The sequence below is a fragment of the Halichoeres trimaculatus genome, unplaced genomic scaffold (assembly GCF_033239565.1).
Source record: "Halichoeres trimaculatus isolate MK-OKI-2021-1 unplaced genomic scaffold, fHalTri1.1 fHalTri1_scaffold_16, whole genome shotgun sequence".
In the NCBI taxonomy this organism is placed as follows: Eukaryota; Metazoa; Chordata; class Actinopteri; order Labriformes; family Labridae; genus Halichoeres; species Halichoeres trimaculatus.
Window position 1 is genome coordinate 25,256,401 of NW_027437194.1, and position 23,745 is coordinate 25,280,145.

Here is a 23,745-nt window from a genome sequence, read left to right on the forward strand (position 1 = left end):
TGCTGAAAGGGAGTATAACATTAAAGTAGGACTAAAGTGTTGGTGACAATCACAATATGCTTAGTGGAGGTCTGCACTCTCTGAGTGCTTTTCTAGTTATTGATAAGCTCGTGCATGCCATCACTTTTCTCAAAGGGCACAAAGTCCTGCTATGGCAGGTTGTAAGGTTCACTAACACATTTCTTCCTTTGATAATCACAGAAAATTAAACCTCTTATCAAACACTGCATAAGTTCTCTATAAATATTTTTAGCTGGATAAAGCTTTTGGAGTGGGTTGAAACCTAAAATTACAGAGATGTTGATCAATTATAAGAACTTTTATAATGGTTTATAAATGTGCTCATGATGCATTATCGTTAGTGCAGGGGTGGCCAACCTGTCAGAGACCAAGAGCCACAGAAATGACCTTGGTACGATAAAGAACCACATCACACATGTGGTCTTACAAAAACACTTCCTCTCACACATAAACCAAATGACATAAAATGAAAATCAATACATTTCCAATTTTCAAAGCGAGGTTTACTGTGTTTGTGTGTTTAAATTCGTACTAGAGAAAAGAAACTGAAACTTGAGTATCAACCTGTATAACCATGTATAATCTTTTTTCCTTTTTAAGGTCGAAAATGTACAAACTAGCAAAATTGTTAACAAGTTTCCATCTTTTATTACTACAACTGTATAAATAGAGTAAAGAAAACAGTATTATTTTGTATATAATTTAGCTTATAATGCAGATGTTTGTGATGCCATTTTGGTGGGGGGTTGGAAAAAGTAAAGTAAAATGCCATGTTTGACATAAGACAAGGCCTTTTGTTAAGTTTTATTTTCAAACGCTACATATTGTTTAGATAATGGATGTAAGAAGTTCTAAAATAAGTTGAAAATGGAGTAGGCAGTGTTTGAAGGTCTCTATTCATCCAATTTTAAAAAGTTGAACCATTCTTTAATTCCCTGTATGTCACTGTGTGGTTTCTCCTTCTCTCTAATGAGTTGTAAATTCTTCTTGTTGTGTTTTGTTAAGTCTTGTTGTCAAATTTAAAGTATTCTTTGTCCACATGTGTTTCTGTTGATGACTAATATGAAGGGTTATTCCTGTATTGTTATTCCTGTTTTTATGTAATTTATCACTGAGGATATTTAAAAACTACGACACAAAGGCTTTGTTGCATGATCAAAGTTGAATTCTGCTTTGTAGAATGAATTCATGTCACGCTTTCATGTTTGCCTCTCCAGGATCGAGCACGACAACACAGGGATGAGCGCCAGCTGGTTCTTGGACCGGGTCGTAGTGACCGATATGAACCGGCCACATCTGCGCTTCTGTTTCCCCTGCAGCAACTGGCTGAGTCGAGAGGAGGGCGACAACTTATTTGTGAGGGACCTGCTGGGCAGCTTGAACCCCATGGACGTCCCCAAATGTAGGTCACGCTGAAAAACAAGGAAAAACACAGAGCAGACACAGTGGTTCACTCAGATCCTCACAATAGGCTCTCAAATCTAAATTTTTTAACATCCAACTGCAAAGGCTGAATTACAAAGACTCTAACAACCGATCAGGCACGTTTAGAGAAATAAAACCTGTGTGTCCAGCCAGGTGTTGACAAAGGTGTCTGATAGCAGCTGTGTCAGGTTGTAATGCATTGTATCAGAGTGTAATCCTCTGCTCAAACAGCCCGTGTGTTGCAACGTGATCAGACATCAGAACCTGCAGTCAGTCAAGCAGAGCATCACAAAGCTAAAGTTCAGACAAACACACATGGACACCGCGCCGTGAGGGGATAAGTAGGGCTAAAGTGTTTCTATCAGTTTACAGCTCACATGTTCTACTCTGTCAGTCCTTCCTGTGAAATGATTTCTGTGCTGCTTCACTGCAGTCTGATAAACCTGCTTCATGTTTTACAGTCAATAAATACATCGTGAGTGTGTTCACTGCTGACATGAAGGGAAGTGGAACTGATGCTGATGTTTTCCTTAATATCTTTGGAGAGAATGGTGACACAGGTAGGGCAGCATGTAGATGTCTTCTTCCATACCTGTTAACCTGAAATTCATCTTTTAAAATCAATGAGTGATTAAAAATTTAGCTGTGTGATTCTAAACCTGGAAACAGCTCAACCAGCCTCTTAAATTCCTGTTTGACACTGATGTGACGATCACGTTCTGATATCTCTTTCTAAAATACTTTATTTCCACTGAAAGGAGAGAGACGACTGGACAGTGACAAAGACAACTTTGAGCGCGGCTCAGAGGACAAGTTCACGATCGAGGCACCAAACCTGGGCCGGCTGAGGAAAATCACTATCGGCCACAACAACAGAGGATCATCAGCAGGGTGGTTTCTGGATAAGGTACGTGAAATCTGCTCCTTTATGCATGATCAGCACATCTGTATGAAATCACTAACCATGTTGTGTCATGTGTTTCTGTAGGTGGTTATTGATGACATGGGGAACAAAGAAGTGTACGAGTTTCCTGTTAATCGTTGGTTTGCGATGGATGAAGCTGATGGTAAAATTCAGAGAGATGTGCTGGTAGGATCTCTGCAGCCAATGGGTGAGAAAACACAACAACAATCTTTGAAACTTGGTTCCTTTCAGACTTTTCATTAATTCTTTTTATTTAACCAGATGGTAGCTGCATGGTTTGATGTCTTTGATTGGTCAAACCACATTAAAAGACAAAATGATAACACCCTATTTTTATCCTCTTTGGTACCAATCAGATCTCAAAGCACATTAAAAAGGCAAATTCCAACCAGGCTATACAAACTGTGAATATATACTGTTGCCTCACTTTGAAAAATAAATGAATAAATAAATGAATAAATAAATAAATAGATAAATAAATCTTGATGTGCTCTGCCGCCCTCCAAATATGCTTCACCTTAGCAGTAGATACAGGCTTCAAAAATTATGGTACACAAAACAAAAGTAATTGCACTACATTCTCTGACCAGTGGCCTGTACTACAAAGCCGGTTTTCTGGCTTATCAGGGTAACTTTGAGAGTAACTTCATCACGTGCAGCCTAACTTCCTGGCTAACCGGGACTACGAAAGGTGGATATGTTGAAACCGGGGAGTGTTGCCATGGCAATATACGCCACATCTCAAACCTGGTCGTCTCAGAGTTAGATGTTGCTTAACCCCAGGTTTCCAATTAACCACGACCTATTTAAACAGCACTCCTCCGCTGACACGTTCTCTTGACAATGACAGCGTACCTGGATGACCCGTACGACATTGGCACGCGGATTGTGAGGGGCTCTCTTCGGAGGGCACGGGTATTTAGAGATCGCCAGAATCCACTGGCGTACCCACGCGATGTTCTCCATGAAAGATATAGATTTTCAGCTGAGGGAATTCGTTACTTATGCTAGCTGATCGAGGCGGACGTCTCTAATGTAACCCGCTGAAGTCAGGCCCTCACAATCGAGCAGATTGTGTGCCTGTCCTTGCGCTATTTTGCCAGTGGACAATATCTGTATTCCAGATACAAAGGGGTTACAAAATGCTGAATATCTGAGTAAGAACACTGTATGCCGTGCAATTCGGAAAGTGGTACTTGCTCTTACTAAACTGGTGGATGCATTTGTCGTGTTCCTTGGCCATCTAACTGCGCTTCAAATCAAAGAAGGCTTCTATGCAATCGCGGGTAATTGGCTACTAATCATTGTATGCAATTGGCTATTTTGCCTTTTATCAAAAAACGAATTATGACCGGTAACTGATTTGACTAAAGCATATTTACATTCTCTCTCTCTCTCATCTCTCCCCCCATCCCCACCACACACACACTTACCAGTTTGGATGATGTTGTTATATTTCATTTTGACCTGTTGCCAGGTGCGTTTTCTGCTGCTGTTGCCTCTGAAAATGTTCATTCATACATAGAATCATACAGTCAAGGGGACTAAACATACTATCATCCTGCTTCATGTGGTGATGTACATATGATAAATTATTTCTTACAGTTAACGTACCAAATCTTATTTTATTGTCCTGAAGGCAGGCTTTATTTCTTTTCACAGACACAAGTAAAACTGGCATACTTACGCATTCACACGATCTGTAATACGCTGCCAACAGACCAGTCGCGCTCTATTTGCTGAAGCGGTGTTGGATTTCACGGTGAGGGTGGATTTATACTCCTCATAACTACGCATTATGATTGCGCATTCCTCGTCCGAAAAGTAAGGTGCCCGTGCCATTGTCAAAAGTGGTGTTTGACTCTGGTATCCGCCCTCTATTATGTGAACGCGCAGTAACTCTGATTAGGTTTACACAGGTTCAACAAACTAACTTCATAATCAGCCTTGTGGTACCGATTAACCCCTAACTAGAAAACCAGGTTTCGTCAACCCCGGTTTCCCACTGGAACCCTGGGTTACTTCTGGGTAGGTTGAACTCCGTTCGTAGTACAGGCCACAGTTGAGGGCAGCAAAACAGCAACAACAACAACAACAACAACAAAGGTCATTCAGCAAAGATAACATCACAGAAGGTAAAGTCAGGCCAGCATCATTATATGCAACACCCCAAAGATCCTGGACCTTTAGAAAGTACTTCACCCAGAGCAGAGCCATTTTAAGGGGTGAATAATGTATCCCAGAACTAAATTTAAAACCTGGTTTCAGTTTCCAAAAAGCATGTAGTTCCTCAAAAAGGCCTTGATAATGGAGAAAGGTCCTTTGGTTGAAAAGCTCCTAAAGTGAGCTTCCAGCTGGTTAACTGCATATTTTGCCACTTAACTTATTGGCTGTCATTGACTGCGCCTATAAACGTCTTCTATGTTTATCAGGCGTCTGATGGAGCGTGTCCATCAATATCAGGCTTGTAAACTAGTGTGGGTGCACTGAGCTTCATGTCACCATATCCAGTGTAACATGCATCTTCCAACATTTTTAGTTTACTTTCAAAAAGATTTAAAGAGACCTGCTCCCTCGAGCCCATATCTAAAACCCCCTTTTTTCCACATTTCAAGACTACCTTTAGAAACAGACAGCAAGAATTTATCTTGTAAATGAGAGACAGAGTGAAGACTGTAAGTTCCAACATCTCTCAGCTGGATATGATCACATAAATAAGAGGGGCACGACAGACAACCAACTTGAGTTTTTGGATCAAAAACAGGACCAGAGACATAAAAGAAGAGATTCTCCTCTTCTGTTGGTAGTTTGGGTGTTTACATAATCATAGATCATGATACTCTGTAGGTCTTGATAGATGGGTCAAATGCTCTGGCAGCCGATGAGTTTAACTGGATGATGACTATTTAGTTCTTTAGCCAGACATAACCACTCATATTACTGAACTATGCAAGTTGACTTGATGAACCACAAATGTAATTTAAAGGTACTTAAAATAGCTTTCTTATTTTAGATGTAAACAACAAACTCAGGATTTACACCGTTGTGTGTGCTGAATTTAAAAGTTTCCTTTCAATATGTGACCATGTTTCAGTCTATAAGAAATTAATGATAAAGAAGCTTTTTTAATGTGTTGAAATGTATTTCTTTAGGTATTGTTTACAATGTTCAGGTGATGACTGGAGATGTGAGAGGTGCTGGCACCAACTCTAAAATCCACATGGTCATGCACGGCTTCAAGGGCTTGAAGAACAGCGGCAAAGTCTTCCTGGAGGGCGGTGCATTCGAGCGCGCCCTCATTGACATTTTCAACGTAGAGATCTGTGAACTGATCAGCCCGCTGAGCAGGGTCACCATCGGCCACGACAACGGGGCCGTGGGCGCAGGATGGTACTGTGAGAAGGTACGACACATTTGTTTATCAGTTACAGAGTGATCCTGGACAAATGTGTTTATTATCCATCAAGCACATGTTCCCCTTTTTTAGGTAGTGATATACTGTCCATTCACGGGGATTGAGCAGACCTTTCCATGTGGGATGTGGCTGGATGAGGACGAAGGAGATGGGCTGATTGAGAGGGAGCTGTACGAGATGGTTTCCCTCAGGCAGAAAAAACAGAAAAGTGGGTCAAAACACAAACAAAAATCATGTGTTCTGTTTTACAAAAGTCCATATTTTCTCAATACCAGTTGGCCTCTGAGTTATAATAAAGCTATTCAAGTCTAAAAATAATGTCTGTCTTCTCCCCAGAGTACCCATGGTCCCTTTGGATTTGGACATCAGACATTAAAGGTGCAGGGACCGATGCTCAGGTCTTTCTGCAGATCTACGGAGAAAGGGGCAAATCTGATGAGATCAAACTGGAGAACAACTCGGACAGCTTTGAGCAGGCTCAGCTTGATAAATTCATGGTGAGCTCTTGATCTTCTCCTGAAACAAGTATGTTGATAAGTTCTCACTACAACTGATTTTTTACTTAAAGTTTGATCTTCTGTAGGTTGAAATGCCAGACATTGGAAAACTGCTGAAAGTGCGCATCTGGCACGAGAAGAGACATCCATTCGCTGGCTGGCATTTAAACAAGGTCAGACCTGTTTTCTCTATTGCACATCTATCAGATAAGATGCTGCATGGCAGGGTCACATCGGGTTTTTTGCAAAAGTTTTGACCTAAGTTGATACTTTCCTGCGCCAGTTCCACAGGTATGAAACCAAACTTTTGCTTTAGCTTTGAAAGAAATCTTTGTGGGCTTTTGCCGTGGCTCTTTGTGAATAAAATCAAAGAAATCCTCTTCCAGTTCCACAGGGATCAGTCCTGGGTCCTGATTTATTTATATTCAAAACATTAAAGTCTCTATTTCCTTCCTTTCTTCAAATCTTTTTTAAGCTTTTCATGCCTTCAATGAGACAGGAGAGGACAGTGGATAGAGTAGGAAAGGGGGCGAGAGTGGAGACTGACATGCAGAAAACAGGCCTTGAACACAGGCCACCCGCCTGAGGGCAAACCTCATGGGGCGCGACCCACACTGCTAGGCCATCTTTTCCTGACTGTAATATCCAGCTTTAAGCAGATCACACTGTATTGGTTTGCTAACTCACTTTGGCTCACTGTTCAGAAATAACATTTTATGTCTCTTCAAAAAGAACAGGTTGGCGTTGATTTTAACTGTCTAAAACCATCCACACTGGATTGGAGAAATAGTCTCCAGGCCTAATTCAGTGAAGGATTGTACAGCTTTTACACTGTCTAAATGTCTCTCTGTCTCATTCAAAAAGCAAGGCTGGATGAATCATTTACATTAAAAACCTTATATCAGAAACCTCATCAGCAAACTTCAGCAGAAACTCAGACACTTGTCCCAAAAGTGTTATCGAAGCAGTTTTTTCTTTCAGTCCTAGATAATGGTGATATTATCTAAACACATGCTGCAGCTTCCATCCTGAAATCTGTGGACTCAGTCTGCCAATTTTCTCTTAGATTCATGACTTGACATCCTTCTGAAACACATCATTTTATTCTGTAACACACAGTGGGTTCATCTTCTTTAGCACAGAGCCTTGAAATGCACTTGTTTTTTCTTTTTCTGTAGATCTCTTACTGGACTTTCGTATCTGTTTATAGCTTCTGTGCTCAGGGATGGGTATCTTACACACCTGAAACGATATGGTACCAATGCCCGGTACCTAGCAATCGGTACCGGTACTCAACAGTACCAATTTTCGGTACTTTTTTTGTGGTTATGTGGTAGAAAATATTAATTTGTTTAACAATAAAATATATATTTTTTACAATCTAACATATTGATTCTTCAATATATAACCTTGAAATGCTGTGTTCATGTCCAGCATGGAAAAATGCCTACTCTTCCACGCTCTCACAGTCACAAAGATGCATTTAGGTACCTAAACATGGTACCTTTTGACTCTACACGAATCGATACCCGGAACTTTTGACATAATTCGGTCGGTACTTAAAAAAGTACCTAATTCGGTACCCATCCCTATCTGTGCTGAGGTGGACCTATGTGATTATTCAAATATCTCTTAACATGGGGAATATCATCAGACTTGAATGATTTTCATGGTTGATGATGATCTCCATGTTTTAAAGTTAAATCAAAGATGAACAGGAGCTGCAGATGACAGTTTTGGCGTGATTGTTTTCTACAGGTCACTTTGCTGAAGACCCTAACGATGGAGAAATATTCTTTCCAATGTGGCCGCTGGCTCGACATCAATGAAGACGACAATGAGATCGTTAGAGAGCTTCCAGCGACGAGCACAGTCATCGACGAGCCGCTGCCCTGTGAGAAACAGTCACTAAATACAAGGAGGAGGTGTGTCTCTAGCATTCAGAATTCACACTAATCAAACTGTTCTCTCTCTCAGTGATAAAGTACCGTGTAACTATCTGCACGGGTAATGTCAGCGGCAGTGGTACTGATGCAAGTGTCTTCCTCAATATCATCGGTGACCTGGGGGACACTGGGGAACGTCTCATGATCATGAGCAAAAACAACGTCAACAAATTTGAAAAGGGCAACGTAAGCACATTATTATTACAAGCCAAACAGAGAACATATAAAGACACTTCCTGGAAAATAAACTTCTATAAGCATTTTCCTTTTTCTCCTTAGCATGACGAGTTTCTCATCGAGGCCGTGTCTCTGGGCACGGTGCGCAGAGTGCGGGTCGGCCACGATGGACGAGGTGGAGGCTGCGGTTGGTACCTGGATAAGGTGATGGTCAGAGAGGAGGGCCAGCCAGAGAGTATGGCCACCGAATTCCCCTGTGACAGGCAAGCTAACAATACTTCACTGGTCAAATTAACTTTTTATCTTCATGTAATAATAATGTACTTATGCCTCTGTGTGGATGAAGTGTATGAATCCACTGAGCGTCTTTTCCAAAGCAGCAATATTTTGATTTTAAGAAGTAACTTTCTGTATTCTGGTGTACAACAGGTGAACATTCATTTGTAGTTCCTCTGTCCCTGGTTCACCAAAACAGCAACCAGCTGGACAAAGCTCAGTGGCGCATGCTAAAGCAGTAGAGCAGGTGATGGATGAGTTTGCCTTGACAAATAGGCTCTAAGTGCACAATGTTCAGCCAGCTCTGGCAGTAACTGGAGCCAAACCACAAGGCTGAGGTGCAGTGTTACATCTGGAAAGAGGCTCTTCCTGTCTGTCTGTCTGTCTGTCCATCAGTCCGGCAAAAGGGAAAGGTTTGGTAGCTTCTAGTGCAAAGTAATTAGTAATTCAAGCCAGTCTGTTGTTGCCTGTGCTGTTTTATCTTAACTAATAAAAGAGGGGGTACTGTGCCTTTTTTTAGTCTTTAATTTGTCCCTCTGATAGCTCAAAGTAGCTTTACATGATTCACAGCTAATAGAAAAACTATTTTTCTCTCACTGGTGTTTTAGAAAACCCTTATGTCAGCCTCTGTCTGAAACTTTTTGTTTTAGGTGCTGTCTCTTTAAGGCTTCCTGCTCCACAAACCCTCTTTTTTTTGATTGGCCAGCCCTCTGGAGGCCTGTTAAAGGCCTGTGGTGTTTGAGGCCCGCCCCCAATATGTCACAAAGCAGTTAGGAGATCATTGTGTGATGACTTCATCATTTAAAAAAAAGCCTTGTGAAGATCTGGTGTTTTTGTTTTTTTTTAAACTAAGTGTTTTGATCAGTTTACAGATTCAGGGATTTCTACAACACATGAATACGTAGAGGTTTGAAAATCTGTATGTTTAGTCTGGACATCAAGTACTGCTACTTTATGGTTAAACACCAGGAAAGCAGAATACTCTTCTTTAAAAAAAAGAAACTCTGAGTTCAGACTCATGCTGAACAGACATCTGTGTCAGATTTTAGAATAGAAGAGAACAAAACAAACTTTATTGTCCTCTTGGGGAAATTTGTTGTGGACTCAGTGTTGTAATCATACTTGCTTCCCTGTTTTTTTCATTGACTTCTGTCAGGTGGTTGGACCGGAATGAGGATGATGGACAAATTGTTCGTGAGTTAGTCCCAGCTGGAGACGGCCTGCGGTTGTTCAGTGAGTACAGAAAGAACCAGAAAATGACAACAGACCGTATGTTGTTAATAAGGTTTTTATTTTATTTTATTTTTTTTAAAGATGAGCTTAGTCACCCAGCCTCCCTTTTTTTGATAAACCAAAACTAAGCAAGACTATCAACCACTGGAGTAGCAGAATTTAATTTGTGTATGTCATTTAGTTCATTTCAAGAAAGCCTGACCCAAACGCTGATCACAAACCAGTGAGTGGTGGTAAATATAAATGGCTGAAGGGAAGAACATGGTCTAAATGTAGAATATACTTCTCAGGTCACACACAATTAAAATGACCCAAACTTAGTGAAATTCACCCTGTCTTCATTTGTCATTTAAGCCGCGCTTCCACCAAGCAGACCAGTTTAGTTCGTCTCAGTACGGCATGCATTTTGCGGTGTTTCCACTGACTTATTCCCTGGACGGATCCCTAAAAACCGAGACGAGCCGGCCTACTTTTTTGGGACCCCTCCATATGGGTGCCAGACTCAACCAATCTGCTCTAGGAAGGTGGAGCAACAACACTGTAGACCGTTGTTTGGTCAAAAGAATCGGCAGCGGCTGAATTTCTTCTGGCGGCACACAGACTTCTCTGAAACAAAGCTCGATTGCACTTTGTATCAAAGAGCTACATGCCTACCACAGAGAGGACGAGATGCTGCATGTCTTCCATCTATGCTCTTTGTTTACTGTGTCGCATTTTTCTTCTTTGTTGGATTTATTAGCGTGGTAAACTGTGTAGCGCTGCTACGGCGTCACGCTATTGTTTAACAGCTGCGGCTTCCGGCATCCGGCTTACACGCCGCCCACCACGAGAGGGCACAGTTTGCTGTGAAACGCAAACGAGATCAGGCTTAACTGTACCAAACCGTCCCAAACCGTACTGAACCGACCCGGACTGGTGGAAACGCAGCTTTAGATAGTCCAGCTAAGTGGACTGGTTCCCAAAGTGCAAACTTGTGAAATGCCTTCCAAAATCAAAAATTATATAGAATAGTTTTACTCCATCCATTATTGTTAAATTATGAATGAAAATGGAGGTTAAATTTGATATGTAAGCATGCAAACTGAAAATGTTTGATCCATTTTCCAAATACCTTTGTTCAAGACCTCTGAGGTGACTAAGGAAGGGAATGCCTGATGAGGTGTCCATTATCAGAAATAAATGGACGACGCGAAACAGCAATAAGTTAACACAGATAGTCTGATTTACTAAATTAAGTATTTCAGGCCTGTTTTTGGATTGTTCTGTGTTTGGATTAGCCTATCAGTCGCTCCTCTCCAGCACCAGTATTTGGTGGTTTGGGAACCCCAGTCTCATCTTTTCTGCTTGTATCCCAAAAAAAGAGCTAAGTAGCTGGCCTCTCTTGTGGGTCATAAAACCCAACTTCAAAAGTTGACCAAGTGATATAACAGCATTTGTTTCTCTTCTCCACAGATGTGAGCTATCACATTGCAATCAAAACAGGAAGTGTTAATGGGGCCAGCTCAGACTCCAGGGTGTTTGTCAAACTGTACGGAGAGAAGGGCGACACCAACAAGATGATACTGGCAGTTTCTGACAACGACCTCAGGAACTACTTTGAGACGGCTCGCACGGACATCTTTACCATAGATACCTTTGACATCGGACAGGCAAGTACTTCTCTTTAACAGAGGAACATAAAATGAAGTTTTTAGTTTAATGTACAGATTTTTAACCCTTTTGTGTCTTCTCTTCGCAGATCAACCGTTTCCTCATCGGTCACACCAATGAGGGCTTGCGGGCTGGATGGTTTCTGGACAGCGTGCAAATATCTGTTCCAGTTCATGGGAAGCAGTACATGTTCCCGAGCCACCGCTGGCTGTGCAAAGATGAGGCTGATGGGAAAGTGGAGGTGGAGATCTATCCCAGCGAGGTCTTGGACATTGAACAATGTACGAAACAACCCCCCACAGAGTCTTTCAGTCAGAGTTTATGACTAATCTGTGATTTTTCAGTCAGGGTGTATTTCTCTGCTCTTTCCTTCACCCTGTGTTAACACTGTGGCTCCTCCTCTAACAGTGGTCAACTATGAAGTCACAGTGGTCACAGGGGACGTGCGTGCAGGTGGGACCAACGCCAACGTCTTCTGTCAGATCTATGGAGAACAAGGAAAGACTGAAGTCATCTCTCTCAAGAGCCGCTCCAACAATTTTGAACGAGGCACCACTGAGATATTCAAGGTTTGTTCAAAGCCTTAGATTTTTCAGTTTGTTGTATATTGTAGTCTGACAAATGTGTCATCCCAGATTGAAGCTCAAGACGTGGGGAAGGTCTACAAGATGCGCATCTTCCACGACGGGAAGGGTATCGGAGACGGCTGGTTCCTGGAGATGGTGGACATCAAACGGCTGACAATGGCGATGGTGCAGGTTGAGGTGAAGAAAGAGGATACCAAGAAGGACAAGAAGAAGGACAAGAAGAAGAAGAAAAAGGATGAAGAAGAGGAGGTGGAGATCATTGAGAAGCTGCAGGAAGTGGTTGAGACTTTTACGTTCCCCTGTAGCCGCTGGTTAGCCAGGGACGAGGAGGACGGGGAGATCGTGGTGGAGCTGTTGACTGAGGACAATGAAGACCTGGAAAGTGAGTCGAACACAAATCAATGTATTTCTACTGGGGTATTTTGTGATTATACATCACATTGTCTAATCTGACTGTTCCTTCTCCCAGTGAACTCGTACGAGGTGCACGTCTTCACTGGGACCATGTTTGGTGCAGGAACAGATGCCAATGTTTACGTCAACATCTATGGAGAGACCGGGGACACAGGAGAACGACAGCTCAGGAAGTCAAACAACCTGAACAAATTTGAGAAAGGGAAGGTAAGCTTTGCTCCTGTAAAGTCTACATGTGCTGATTAAACACACTTTCCTGTTTTAAAGGAGAACTTGGGCAGCTGTTGGTGATTCTAGCTTTCCTTTTTTTTTAAAGTTCAGCTGGTAAAGTCCTGTCTGACAGGCTAACTGATCCAAACCATCCCGACTGAAAGTGATGTAACATCAGAAATGATTAAAGCTTTTACAAAAGTCATACACAAGTTCAACAATGGACATTTGCTGCAAATCAAATGACTGGATTTGAGGCTATATTTATTAAGATAGACTGTTCATGTATATTTGAAAGAAAGCTTACTGATTTTCTCTTTCAATTTTTATCTGTAAGAAGTTTTCTCATGGAGAGGAGTCTTTCTTCTCTTTAAACTACCTCTCCATCCTTTCTCTTATATCTTTCAGTTCTTTTAATGGCAATATGAGCAGCAAAGTGTATAAAAAGAAAAATCCCCATTTACTTAAACCATGGGATATAAGTAAACTTAGTGAATTAAAAAGACAACATATGGAGGGGGCACACAATTTGAATTATAAAATCCACAGGGTGAGAGAACGTGATTGCAAAATGTTGAGATCCTTTTTTTTATTAATTTTTTTTTTTTTTTTAAATAAGGAGGGGACTTAATAAAGGGTAAAGCTTGGGACTGCCAAAAGGAAGACAAGGACAGTGCTGGGGCTTGCCATGATAGTAGTAACAAAAAGAGGGAAGATCCAAAACTACGCAGCACCCAAGAAACAGCAAACCAAAAGTGTTAAAGGGACCACCACCACCAGGAAACCGCTGCTCAGGGGCCCTCAACACCTTTCAAACCAAGGGGATAAACACAATTAAAAACATGTAATGACAGCAGTCATCATATCACTACAAACACTATAAAACACACACACACACACACACACACACACACACACACACACACACACACACACACACACCCAAACCAAGAGAATCTGTAACTAAAAAACAATGAATTAAACTGGGAATTAAAACTGTTTTTAAGAAAAGAGAAAACATCATCAAAAGACAAACTCAATAATTCAAGAAAGAAAAGAAAATGAACCAAACAAATTAACTAATTAATCGTCTGCACATTTGAGACCCACAGCCAGAAAAACAGCTGGCACAGTGTGAGACCAGGAAACACTTCTCTGGCCAACTTGGCAAAATGATGCCAAAGTAGAATTATTGGGCCCAAACAGTCCAATAAAACAAAGGCCAATAAAGAACCAATCAAGAGCCAATAACAGCCAATAACAGCCAGTCAAGAGCCAACAAGAGCCAAGACAGCAGTGTGGCTCAAAAACAACAGCAGCAGCAGGAGGAAAGCATGCAGCTCCAACTCTGCTTGCAAGGGCCGCAGGAAATGCTCACAGGAGAGCCTAGCTTATCCTAAAACCCGACCCCACTCTCTGTGCTACGCAGGCACAACGTCAGACACCAACACACACGTCTGCTGGCTCTGTGAAGGAGGAAGAGTAAAAGACAAAGGCTGTTTTCCAAACCGCCTGCTACATACTACATATGAATGTAGTATGTAGTGGGCACTGCATGCTGCCTACTGCTTTTGCATTAAGTATGCATTATGACTGTTCTCGTGGGTCTGTTTTATAGTATACTGCTCTGGTTTCCAGTCTCGGAAAGCGAACAATTTTGTTGTTTTTTTGCCTTTATTATAAATGTACAAAGCAAGCTGTGGGCAGATCTCTGCCTTTGGTTATTTTATTAATCATATCACAGCAGAATCATCATGTTTGATTTCTAATCTTACACTAAATGTTATATCGTTGACTGAAAATAAATCCGAAAGGGATTTTTATTTTTACAGCTGATGAAAAAAAAACCTCCCATATAATCCACATATAACCATAAAAAGTAAACTAGTGGTTTATATGGGCTTTAATGGATCAGTAGAAGTAAAAACCTCTTTTATGACTGGAAGTGACAAGATTTACCTGTGTTTCTTTCCATCACTTCACTTCTATCTCACGGACTGTCTAACGTTAGTGTTGTTGTATTGTAGTTGTAATGATAACTCATTCCAGTTGATAGTGCTAATTCACCAAAACCTGTCACCTCCATGGCCAAACATCGTCAGCGCTGTGCATTGTGGGAAACAGTATGCCAGGTAGACCGGTCTGTTGCATCCTGAGAAATTCTCCTAGGACATCCAGAGATTTTTTCTATACTGCAGATTTTGCAAGTTTTTGCATACTGACTGCCACAAACTGAATTTGGGCCAAAACATTAGGCACTGCTAGTGAAGTAGGCGGTTTGGAAAACAGCCAGAGAGAACGAGGCCAACCAGGTTTTAGAGGCGACTGTCAAATAATTAGCCACACTGCCCCTTGTGGTAGGGAGTGTAGCTCTCTATCATGCCACAATTTCACCTCTTTTGTTTCTTGTAGCAGTTCAGAAAAAACTTATTTTGTTACTGCCAGAAAGTCTTTGAAGCCTTTGAGTTTAGAGGTGATTTCATCTATGATCTTTTGGAGTAGTTGTTTCATTGTATGTACTTAGTCTGAGATTTGTTTGTTTAACCTATATTCAAATCTATTTCCGAGGATAAGCCGTTGGTTTCTCTGTTTGATTATCCTTTGCTTAAAACACATCATTAATTTTTAAACTCGATACGAGGCAATATGGTGCTCACACTTGTGCTGCCACTTTTGTAGAGGCAGATGGAGGCAGACAGAAGCAGAAAAGATGCTTGTGACGTTTCTTGGAATAAGTGTTTTCTTAAAATAAATCAAACCAATCTTTTTTTTCTTAGCCAATTGGTCATTCTTAAAGTCTTCGACATTTGTAGAAGCATGAAGGAGAAGTCAAGTTGACAACAATGTGGATATAGTAAATAATGTTCTGTCTTTCTGAGGCTTGTTTTGCTTCAGTTACAGATGTTAAGACGACAGCAGACTGTTTTTAGATGCTCCTGTTCAGACACGCAGGTTTCTTCTTTGATCACTGTGTCGTGACTCTCAGTGGTGCCAGGGAGATGAGAGCCAGTGAGGATCCAGTGACACGAGAGATCTTATCGATATGTTATGATACATATCTGTTATCTAGCTCAACCATATAGCAAAGTTTAATTTGGCCAAATATCAGCTTCCTCCTCCTCCTCCTCCTGTGTTTTTGTGTTCCAGTGTTTCTCAGAGGCTCCTTTCTTCTTTTGTCTCTGAATCTGTCTAATCTGTGTGTTCCACGTGATTGTAATCTATGATACCATCCCCCAGATAATCCTCTTGCTTAAGAGTTGTTGTATCCAGAAAGCCATGCAGGTGACATGACACAAAGGTGTGATGAATAAGTGAAAACGTTCTCACGGGCTGCCGAGCTGATCCTGTAAGATTTATTCACCTCCTGTTGTGTCTGAATGATGCAGGAGGATATCACCATCGTCACGGCGGTGGACCTGGGGGTTCTGAAGAAGCTCAGGATCAGACATGACAACAGCCAGGCCAGCGCTGGGTGGTTTCTGGACAGAGTGGAGATAGTGGACAACAAAGATGACACCACGTAAGTTAAGAAAGAGAAGAGACCCACTGACGAGTCTGATGTGTGACCTACTTTGCTAAGATCCTCTAAATTAGTTCAATAATTGATTTCAAAACCAAGTAACTGAGATATTTATTAACAATAGTGGAAGGTAACCAAATGCTGAGTCATTAAAATAAAGCACAAGTACAGAGAAGACTCCATCAGAACAACCAGAGCAAATAAAATATCCATAGGGCTCCACCTTGTGTTCATATTTGGTAGCACTTAGAGCTTCCAATGTTTTAAAACAAGGACATGTGAAATGCCCAGCAGTGATTTTTATTCCCCAAACATAATGCTTTCCATTAATTCTGACTCTTTTTCAAAAATATCTGTATAGTTTACATTTTTATTCCACCCCGCAAAGAAAACACAAGTACATACAGTGAATAAATCGATTCAAACAGCATGTATTTAGAAAGTACTTCCCAAAAAATGTTACTCATTATTGGCCCCACATAGTCAAGAAAAGGATTTACACACTTTAAGACATCCAGGTTCTCCCTCTGGACCATATATCTCAAATATTCGACAGGTAACAGGTCACATAAGATCAGGGGGCGGATTAATGCACTGGCTCATTTAGGCTACAGCCCAGGGGCCCCACCTGTACCTCTACAGTCCAAGGGCTTGATTTTCATTCTGGGTAATACCTGCCTGATTCTCTCCCAGCTCTTCAAAATAACAAGAAACATTTATTTTTTTTTTTTTTATTTTATTATTTTGATAATATTTTTTTTAATATATATATATATTTTTTTTTTCTTTTTTTTTACATTTTATATATTGACTGTTTGTTGTCAGTGTATTGTTCTGTTTATTTTAGTGCATGTATTTTCTTTTAATCAAAGTTCAAAAAATAAGGAAAGAATAGCCGAGGAGCCCATGTATACCCCAATCCTCCTCTTAATGTGATCTTGTCTGTGACATAAATGGAGTAAAATCTGTTTCAGTTAAAAGAATTCACATCATTCAGCATCAGAAGACAGACTGAGTTAATCTCCAAATTGATAAAGGTGCTATAATGTTGTTCCTATGTTTAAATAAGCAGCGTTTCCCTGAAGCCTTGTCAATTTTCACCCCAAAATCCTGAACCCACATTTGCAAGATAACATTATTTACAGGTGCATCTCAATAAGTTAAATTTTGGGGAAAGGTTAATCCATCCCCCTTGTTTAATTCAGAAAGTAAAACTCATATATCATTAGGATTCAGTATACTCAGAGTGAAATATTTCAACATTTATGTCTTAAATTGTGATGATTGTGGCTCAATGAAAATCAGTATCTCATGAAAAAAGGATATTACATAAGAACAATCAAAAATAATTTCTGATACAGAAATGTTTGCCTTCATTCGTATTCACTAAGTTCTTGGTTTGGGCTCCTTCTTCTGCATGAATTTCTGCCTCAGTGTGATGTGTCGTGGAGGAGATCAGCCTGTAGCTCTGCTGAGGTTTTACAGAAGCTCAATTTGCCTTGATGGCAGCCTTTTCTAGTTTTGGTTCTTTTGGCGCTGTGGGCAGGAGCCAAGTCTTCTTGAAAAATAAAATCAGCATCTTCATGATCACATCAGCAGAAAGAAACATGAAGTGCTCCAAAGAGAGAAACCATCATTCATCATTCCTGGATGAAAATGTATATGTTGTGGTATTGGAGTGATTGCAGTGTGGTGGATGTAGAGCATACACTTCAACACTCTATATCTGGTGTATTTTGATGTGCTTCAGGTATTTCTTCCCTTGTAAACGCTGGCTGGCTGTTGATGAGGATGATGGACAGCTTGCCAGGGAGCTGGTCCCTGTGGACGAGGCCTTCATGAGGAGAGGGGATGATGATGACGAGGAAGACTCTGAAGCCACACTCGGTCTGGAACAGAAAGGTGGGAGAAATACCTGCTGCCTTGTCCTTTAAAATCAGATTTAGATATAGATAGATAGAAGATAAAAAAAAAAATCCATCTCACTTTCTACTTTTGTCCAGCCATGTCAACAACTTACACACTGAGGATAAAAACTGGAGACAAGAAGTACGCAGGAACTGATGCTAATGTCTTTATAACTTTGTTTGGCACCAATGATGACACAGGTGATACTCACAACATCTACACAGTGTTTTTGACCTTTTGTGTGTGTGTGTTTTTAGTTTGCAATCTAATCTGTGATATATTAATCTACAGGGATTATTAACCTGAAGGCTTCAAAGACTCATAAGAACAAGTTTGAGCGAGGGATGATCGATGAGTTCACGGTGGAAGCTGTAGATATCGGACAGCTCAAGAAGCTGCGCGTCGGACACGATAACTGTGGTACAGAAGAACAGACTGATGAGACAGAAAGATGCAGAAATAGTCTGAATATATCCACAAATCAAATCTGTCAATGTTTCAGGAGGAGGATCAGCTGGCTGGTTCCTTGACTGGGTGGAGATCGATGCTCCGTCTCTCGGACAGAAACTGCGCTTCCCCTGCGGCCGCTGGTTGGATAAAGGGGAGGATGATGGCGCCATCATCAGGGACCTGTTTCCTAATCCTCTACAGACGGAGCTCTACACACCCTGTGAGTCCATCTTCATGACAGAAAAGAAACCATTCACAGAATAAAGACACACATCATTGAAATTTCTTGTTTGTGTTTTTTATAGTTGTTCCCTATGAGATTAAAGTGTTTACGAGTGATGTGTTTGGAGCTGGCACGGACGCAGATGTCTCCATCGTCCTGTACGGGAGAGACGCAGTTTGCAGTCAGCAGAAGTCTCTGTGTGTCAATAAGAGGGAGAGGCTGATGTACTTTGAGAGGGGAGCTGAGGACATGTTCATCGTGGAGGTACAAGAGCAGGTTTAAGTCATTAGAAGATAAATACAGAGTTTAAGATACTTGCAGTTACTTTCAAAGCACAACTTAATTTTGTACTGTTCTCTATCACAGCACAGTCATCCTACCAAACTCTCCTCCTATTAACACTTTCTGCTCCTTCACTGTTTCAGCTGTAGCCTGTTTATTAAATCAGATACCATAAGTGATCTCTGAAGCCAAAAGATTTAGAGCCCCCCCTGCTGGCTGCAGTATAGAACATAATATAACACATATTTTCTCTGCAGTTAGAAGATGTGGGAGACGTCATTGAAAAAATCCGAATCGGTCACGATAACCGCGGGGTCAACCCAGGCTGGCATCTGGACCGGGTGGAGATCAGACGGCTGCTAAGGAAAGGAAAGGTACTGCAGGGAGGTGGAGGAAGTGTTCGGATCTTTTACTGAAGTGGCAATACTTTTAGATAAAAGGTCAGAATTGCAAAGATGAGACCTGAATCTATGTGGACAGTATGCAATATAAAGACAATGTGTTTAATCTTTTTTTCTTTTTACTATTTTTTATTGAGTTTTCCATGAATGTCATCATCATAAATTTAGTTTTCAGCACATATTAAGGCTGACTTCCCCATTCAAGCCTATCCCAGTGAGTCATTTAAAAAGAGGAAGTCCAAACCTATGCAGGGAACATTTTCTGCTATTCTGTCTGGGTGATGGGACTCCTTATCTTGTCTTTATGTTGGGTCTCTGTTGACTCATTGAATCCCAAATTTTTCCCCTGAAAAATAAGAACATGGATTTTATTCATTAGACTGTGCACAATATGAGAGGCTAGTAAGCAATATAATATTTTTTTTAAATATTTTTTTTGTTGTTTATGTTGGTGAAGATGTTGGTTATAAACTTGGTAACAATTTGTAACACTAAAGTCAAAATCTACATTTTATTTTTTTCAGTTTGACCTATTAACATGTGGTAACAATCAGGCTCTAACCAGGCCTGATCATGTGACCACTATTTACATGATATCGATTTAATTTATAGAATACAACCTATTCTTTAATTTTAAAACTTTAACTAGCTACACAAAGTCAAACCAACACTTTTACAGATTCCAGAAGTAAAAAGAAAAGTGCAAGAACTATTATGCTGGTGGAATTAAAAGGGTTAATAATACATCATCAGTAGGTCTTCCCCTGTTAATGCTGTTGAAAAGCCTCTTGAGTTAACATTTGTTGAGATTGGTGCTTCACGGATAAAGACTGATATTAATTGAAGTAAAATAATGTTTGGGTTTTGTCCAAATAAGAAACAGATGAGACTGGGAGTGACTCCTTTTTAAAATGTATAAAGGCCAGAACAAGACCAGAACATGTGCATGAAGGCTGCAGTACGGCCTTGTAAACAAGAGTATGAAGAGTCTGCATCAAAGAACACGTATTCACCAGCTGCACTGGCAAGTTCACTGTCCTTGCTTAAAAGTTTACTGTCTTTGCCCCAGAATCGTATCACTCTTTGTAAATTTACTTCACATGTAGAAATTAAGGAGTGATGATGTAAAAGCTTAAAGCCCCTATAATTAATCTTTATTTAAAGTCAATTCAAGAACTATGTCATCCCAAGCTTTACAAAACAGCAGGTCTAGATCATTTTCTGTTATCAACAAAAAACCCACACCAAAAAAGACTGAATAAGGTCCAGTCCCATCTTACTGGCAGAAAGAGACTTATGTTAGAGGGGGACATGGAGAAAAAGGGACAGAGAGAGATACAGAATGCAGGGGGGATAGAGACAAATAACAACAACAGCTCGTTCAGATTCATGAAAACAGCGCCCAAAAAGAGGCTGAGAGTAGAGCACTATTAGCAGGAGCTGCTAACAGACTGATCTAAGTACTAAAAGGAGTCTGTTTCCCTTTCTTTCTAGTCTTTAAACCACTATAACAGCTTTGTGTGAGTTACAGCAGAGTATGATAAGCTGTGCCGTTTGCTGGAAAGTTATAAAGTTAAAACTATCTTGGAGTTTTTTTTTTCTATTTCATGTCATGCAGATTAGATCATATGAAAGTGTCTTTTCACAATTAGTTTTATACTTTCAGACACTTAAACTGATAACATGTCCCCATATTTCATAAATGAAGCAATGTTGTTTTGTTATCACCTCATCCTCCAAATCGACTTGTAAGTACATGTTAATTCAAAAGTTAATTATTTTCCTCTAAATTGTATTTAACACTCAGGTAAACCTGACACAAGACTGATTTTCTGCATCAGAGATGAGCTAACTCAGTGTAAATACTTTAGGTAGCGATAACACAGGATAGAGTCCTGTGGTGGACTGGTGACAAACCAACTCCATCGCTGGTCAGTAGGTGGAGATGTTCTCCTCACATCTGACCGACCAAAGCCTATGGAGACTCACTGAACGCCACATGCTGTGTTTCCTGCGGTCACCCTCTGAGCACACAAATGGACCTGCAGTTTCTTTCTTCCCTCAGGGTTCAGAGACCGTCATCTTCCCCTGTGAGCGCTGGCTCGCCAAATCAGAGGATGATGGAGAAACCGTGAGAGAGCTGGTGCCGTCGGACATCATCACTGAGAAACTTTCCAGAGACGGGAACCTGAAAGTCACTGAGGTTGAGGTGGAGGATGCACTAGAGAGTACGTCAATGCACGCAGATGATTTATACTTTTACTGCATTTACGAACAGAAGAGTAAAGGAGTATTATGTCATGACTCATTTGCCCATATTCAAGCCCCAAGTTCTGACTTTGTTACAGCATGTATATTTGTTCTCTTGAGACTGAAAACCTCACACTGATCCCTGTTTTCTCGTCTGTGGCCATGTTTCCTGCAGCTCACACTTACACTGTGTCAGTAATGACAGGTGATGTGTACGGAGCCGGCACCGACGCCAACGTCTTCCTCACAATCTACGGAGACCTGGGGGACACTGGGGAGAGGAAACTCAGCAAGTCAGAGACAAACAGCAACAAGTTTGAGCGAGGATCTGTAAGAAATCATACATTTATGTCTGACTTACAATAATCATACATTGTCAAAACAAACTAAGAATGTGATAAGTGTTTGTGTCACTGTTATCACGGTTTGATCTCCACAGGTGGATAAGTTCACCATGGAAGCTGTGGACCTGGGACAGGTCTTCAAGATCAAAATCCGCCATGATAACAGTTTGGTTAGTGCTGACTGGTACCTGGACCAGGTGGAGGTGGTGGACGTGGATACAGAGGAGGTCTTCCTCTTTCTTTGTGAACGCTGGCTGTCGAGGAACAGGGAGGATCGACGCATCTGCAGAGTCTTTTACGTCAAGGTAACAAGAGCATGTGTGACCATCTGAGGTGCATATTCTGAGAATGCTTGCAACAGTTTTCACTTCCTGAAAATAAAAATGCAACTTTTATCTGTATAACAGTCTCAGTTACTCTAATGAAATTTTACTTTATTAGAAATAACAGTATCAGTCTGTAAATCTACTGAAGTAAAAGTGAAAAGTCGTTTGTGTAAAATCTCTTTAAAACACTGAGTACTTCCTTTAAACCAGGGGGTTTGAAGTGAAAGGGGTAGAAAAGGTGTCAGTAAAGTCTGAGCTCCAAATGCAGTCAGATCATCTCTTCCTGTGCTGATAGTTGAAGTCTAACCAACAGGAGAACATTAATGTGAGAATAGATGAAATGTTACATTTCATGTCTCTTGTTACTTTTTTTTCTTTTTTTTTCTCAGACTTGTTTTGCATTACCATTTTTTGCACAAATGTTTCCTTTCTCCTGATTTTTTTAAATATATATATATATTATATTTATATTTATTTTATATATTTTTTACATTTTTACATTTGATTCATTCTATATACTATACGCTAATTTTTATACTAAATCATGACTATTTTTATACCAATGTTTATACCAACCAACTGTGGCAGTGCGGGTACACAAATTGCAAAATGGACAATAAAACTACCCTGAACCTTGAACCTTGAACATCGCATATTTAGGTTGAAGTTCCTGAATATTTCAGTTTCATCTTTGTTTTGTTTTTTTGTTTTTTTTTTGCACTTTGCAGGGTTCTTGCACCATTTAAAAAGTCAAATTTAATGCTTTTTAAAACATTTTTAAGACCAAAAAAAGAAAAAATTAAGACCCCAAAATTTCATACTGCAGACAAAAAAAGTCAATTTATTTGCTGTTAACATAATCACAACACAGTTGGCATTTTCTCTTTATTCCACCATTTTTTTCCCCGTTGTGATGCAGAAAAGGGCCAACATACAATACATAGCTATACATTCGGTTTTATTTTCACCACAGGTAAATGACCTGTAAGGCTGGGAGTCGGGGAACATGGCAGCAAAGATGCTACCGATGTCCTCGTTAGATTTGAAAGAGTTGTGCCTCACAACCGTATGGAGAAGCCACAGTACCTCTGCTTTTTGGGTCTCTGGGGGTGAAACGAAACTTGTTAAAGCCAACTGAGAGGTGGCGTCGGTGCAAAGTTAGGTTGTGTTGCTGGAAGCAACGCAGGAATTAGCCTTGTCCCGCTAGCTGCCAACCACTGCTTAAATAAATCCTCGTCCATCCATTTTGGGTTGAATTTATATTT

At 40.6% G+C, this 23,745-nt stretch overlaps 1 protein-coding gene across 1 annotated transcript in view; it reads left to right on the forward strand.

Annotated features, from left to right (window-relative positions):
* loxhd1a (lipoxygenase homology PLAT domains 1a) overlaps positions 1–23,745 on the forward strand; it is a 50,988-nt gene that overhangs the window by 12,579 nt on the left and 14,664 nt on the right. Inside the window, exons 4-30 of the mRNA XM_074691161.1 lie at positions 1,239–1,423; positions 1,908–2,006; positions 2,205–2,353; positions 2,435–2,558; positions 5,524–5,774; positions 5,859–5,994; positions 6,123–6,283; positions 6,370–6,456; positions 8,042–8,177; positions 8,261–8,415; positions 8,509–8,669; positions 9,839–9,915; positions 11,368–11,564; positions 11,654–11,846; positions 11,974–12,134; positions 12,201–12,534; positions 12,622–12,773; positions 16,163–16,296; positions 18,047–18,198; positions 18,300–18,404; positions 18,496–18,624; positions 18,707–18,874; positions 18,960–19,141; positions 19,417–19,533; positions 21,626–21,788; positions 21,986–22,140; positions 22,250–22,459. Coding sequence (XP_074547262.1) covers positions 1,239–1,423; positions 1,908–2,006; positions 2,205–2,353; positions 2,435–2,558; positions 5,524–5,774; positions 5,859–5,994; positions 6,123–6,283; positions 6,370–6,456; positions 8,042–8,177; positions 8,261–8,415; positions 8,509–8,669; positions 9,839–9,915; positions 11,368–11,564; positions 11,654–11,846; positions 11,974–12,134; positions 12,201–12,534; positions 12,622–12,773; positions 16,163–16,296; positions 18,047–18,198; positions 18,300–18,404; positions 18,496–18,624; positions 18,707–18,874; positions 18,960–19,141; positions 19,417–19,533; positions 21,626–21,788; positions 21,986–22,140; positions 22,250–22,459 — 4,273 coding nt within the window. The remainder of the gene's footprint in view (positions 1–1,238; positions 1,424–1,907; positions 2,007–2,204; positions 2,354–2,434; positions 2,559–5,523; positions 5,775–5,858; positions 5,995–6,122; positions 6,284–6,369; positions 6,457–8,041; positions 8,178–8,260; positions 8,416–8,508; positions 8,670–9,838; positions 9,916–11,367; positions 11,565–11,653; positions 11,847–11,973; positions 12,135–12,200; positions 12,535–12,621; positions 12,774–16,162; positions 16,297–18,046; positions 18,199–18,299; positions 18,405–18,495; positions 18,625–18,706; positions 18,875–18,959; positions 19,142–19,416; positions 19,534–21,625; positions 21,789–21,985; positions 22,141–22,249; positions 22,460–23,745) is intronic.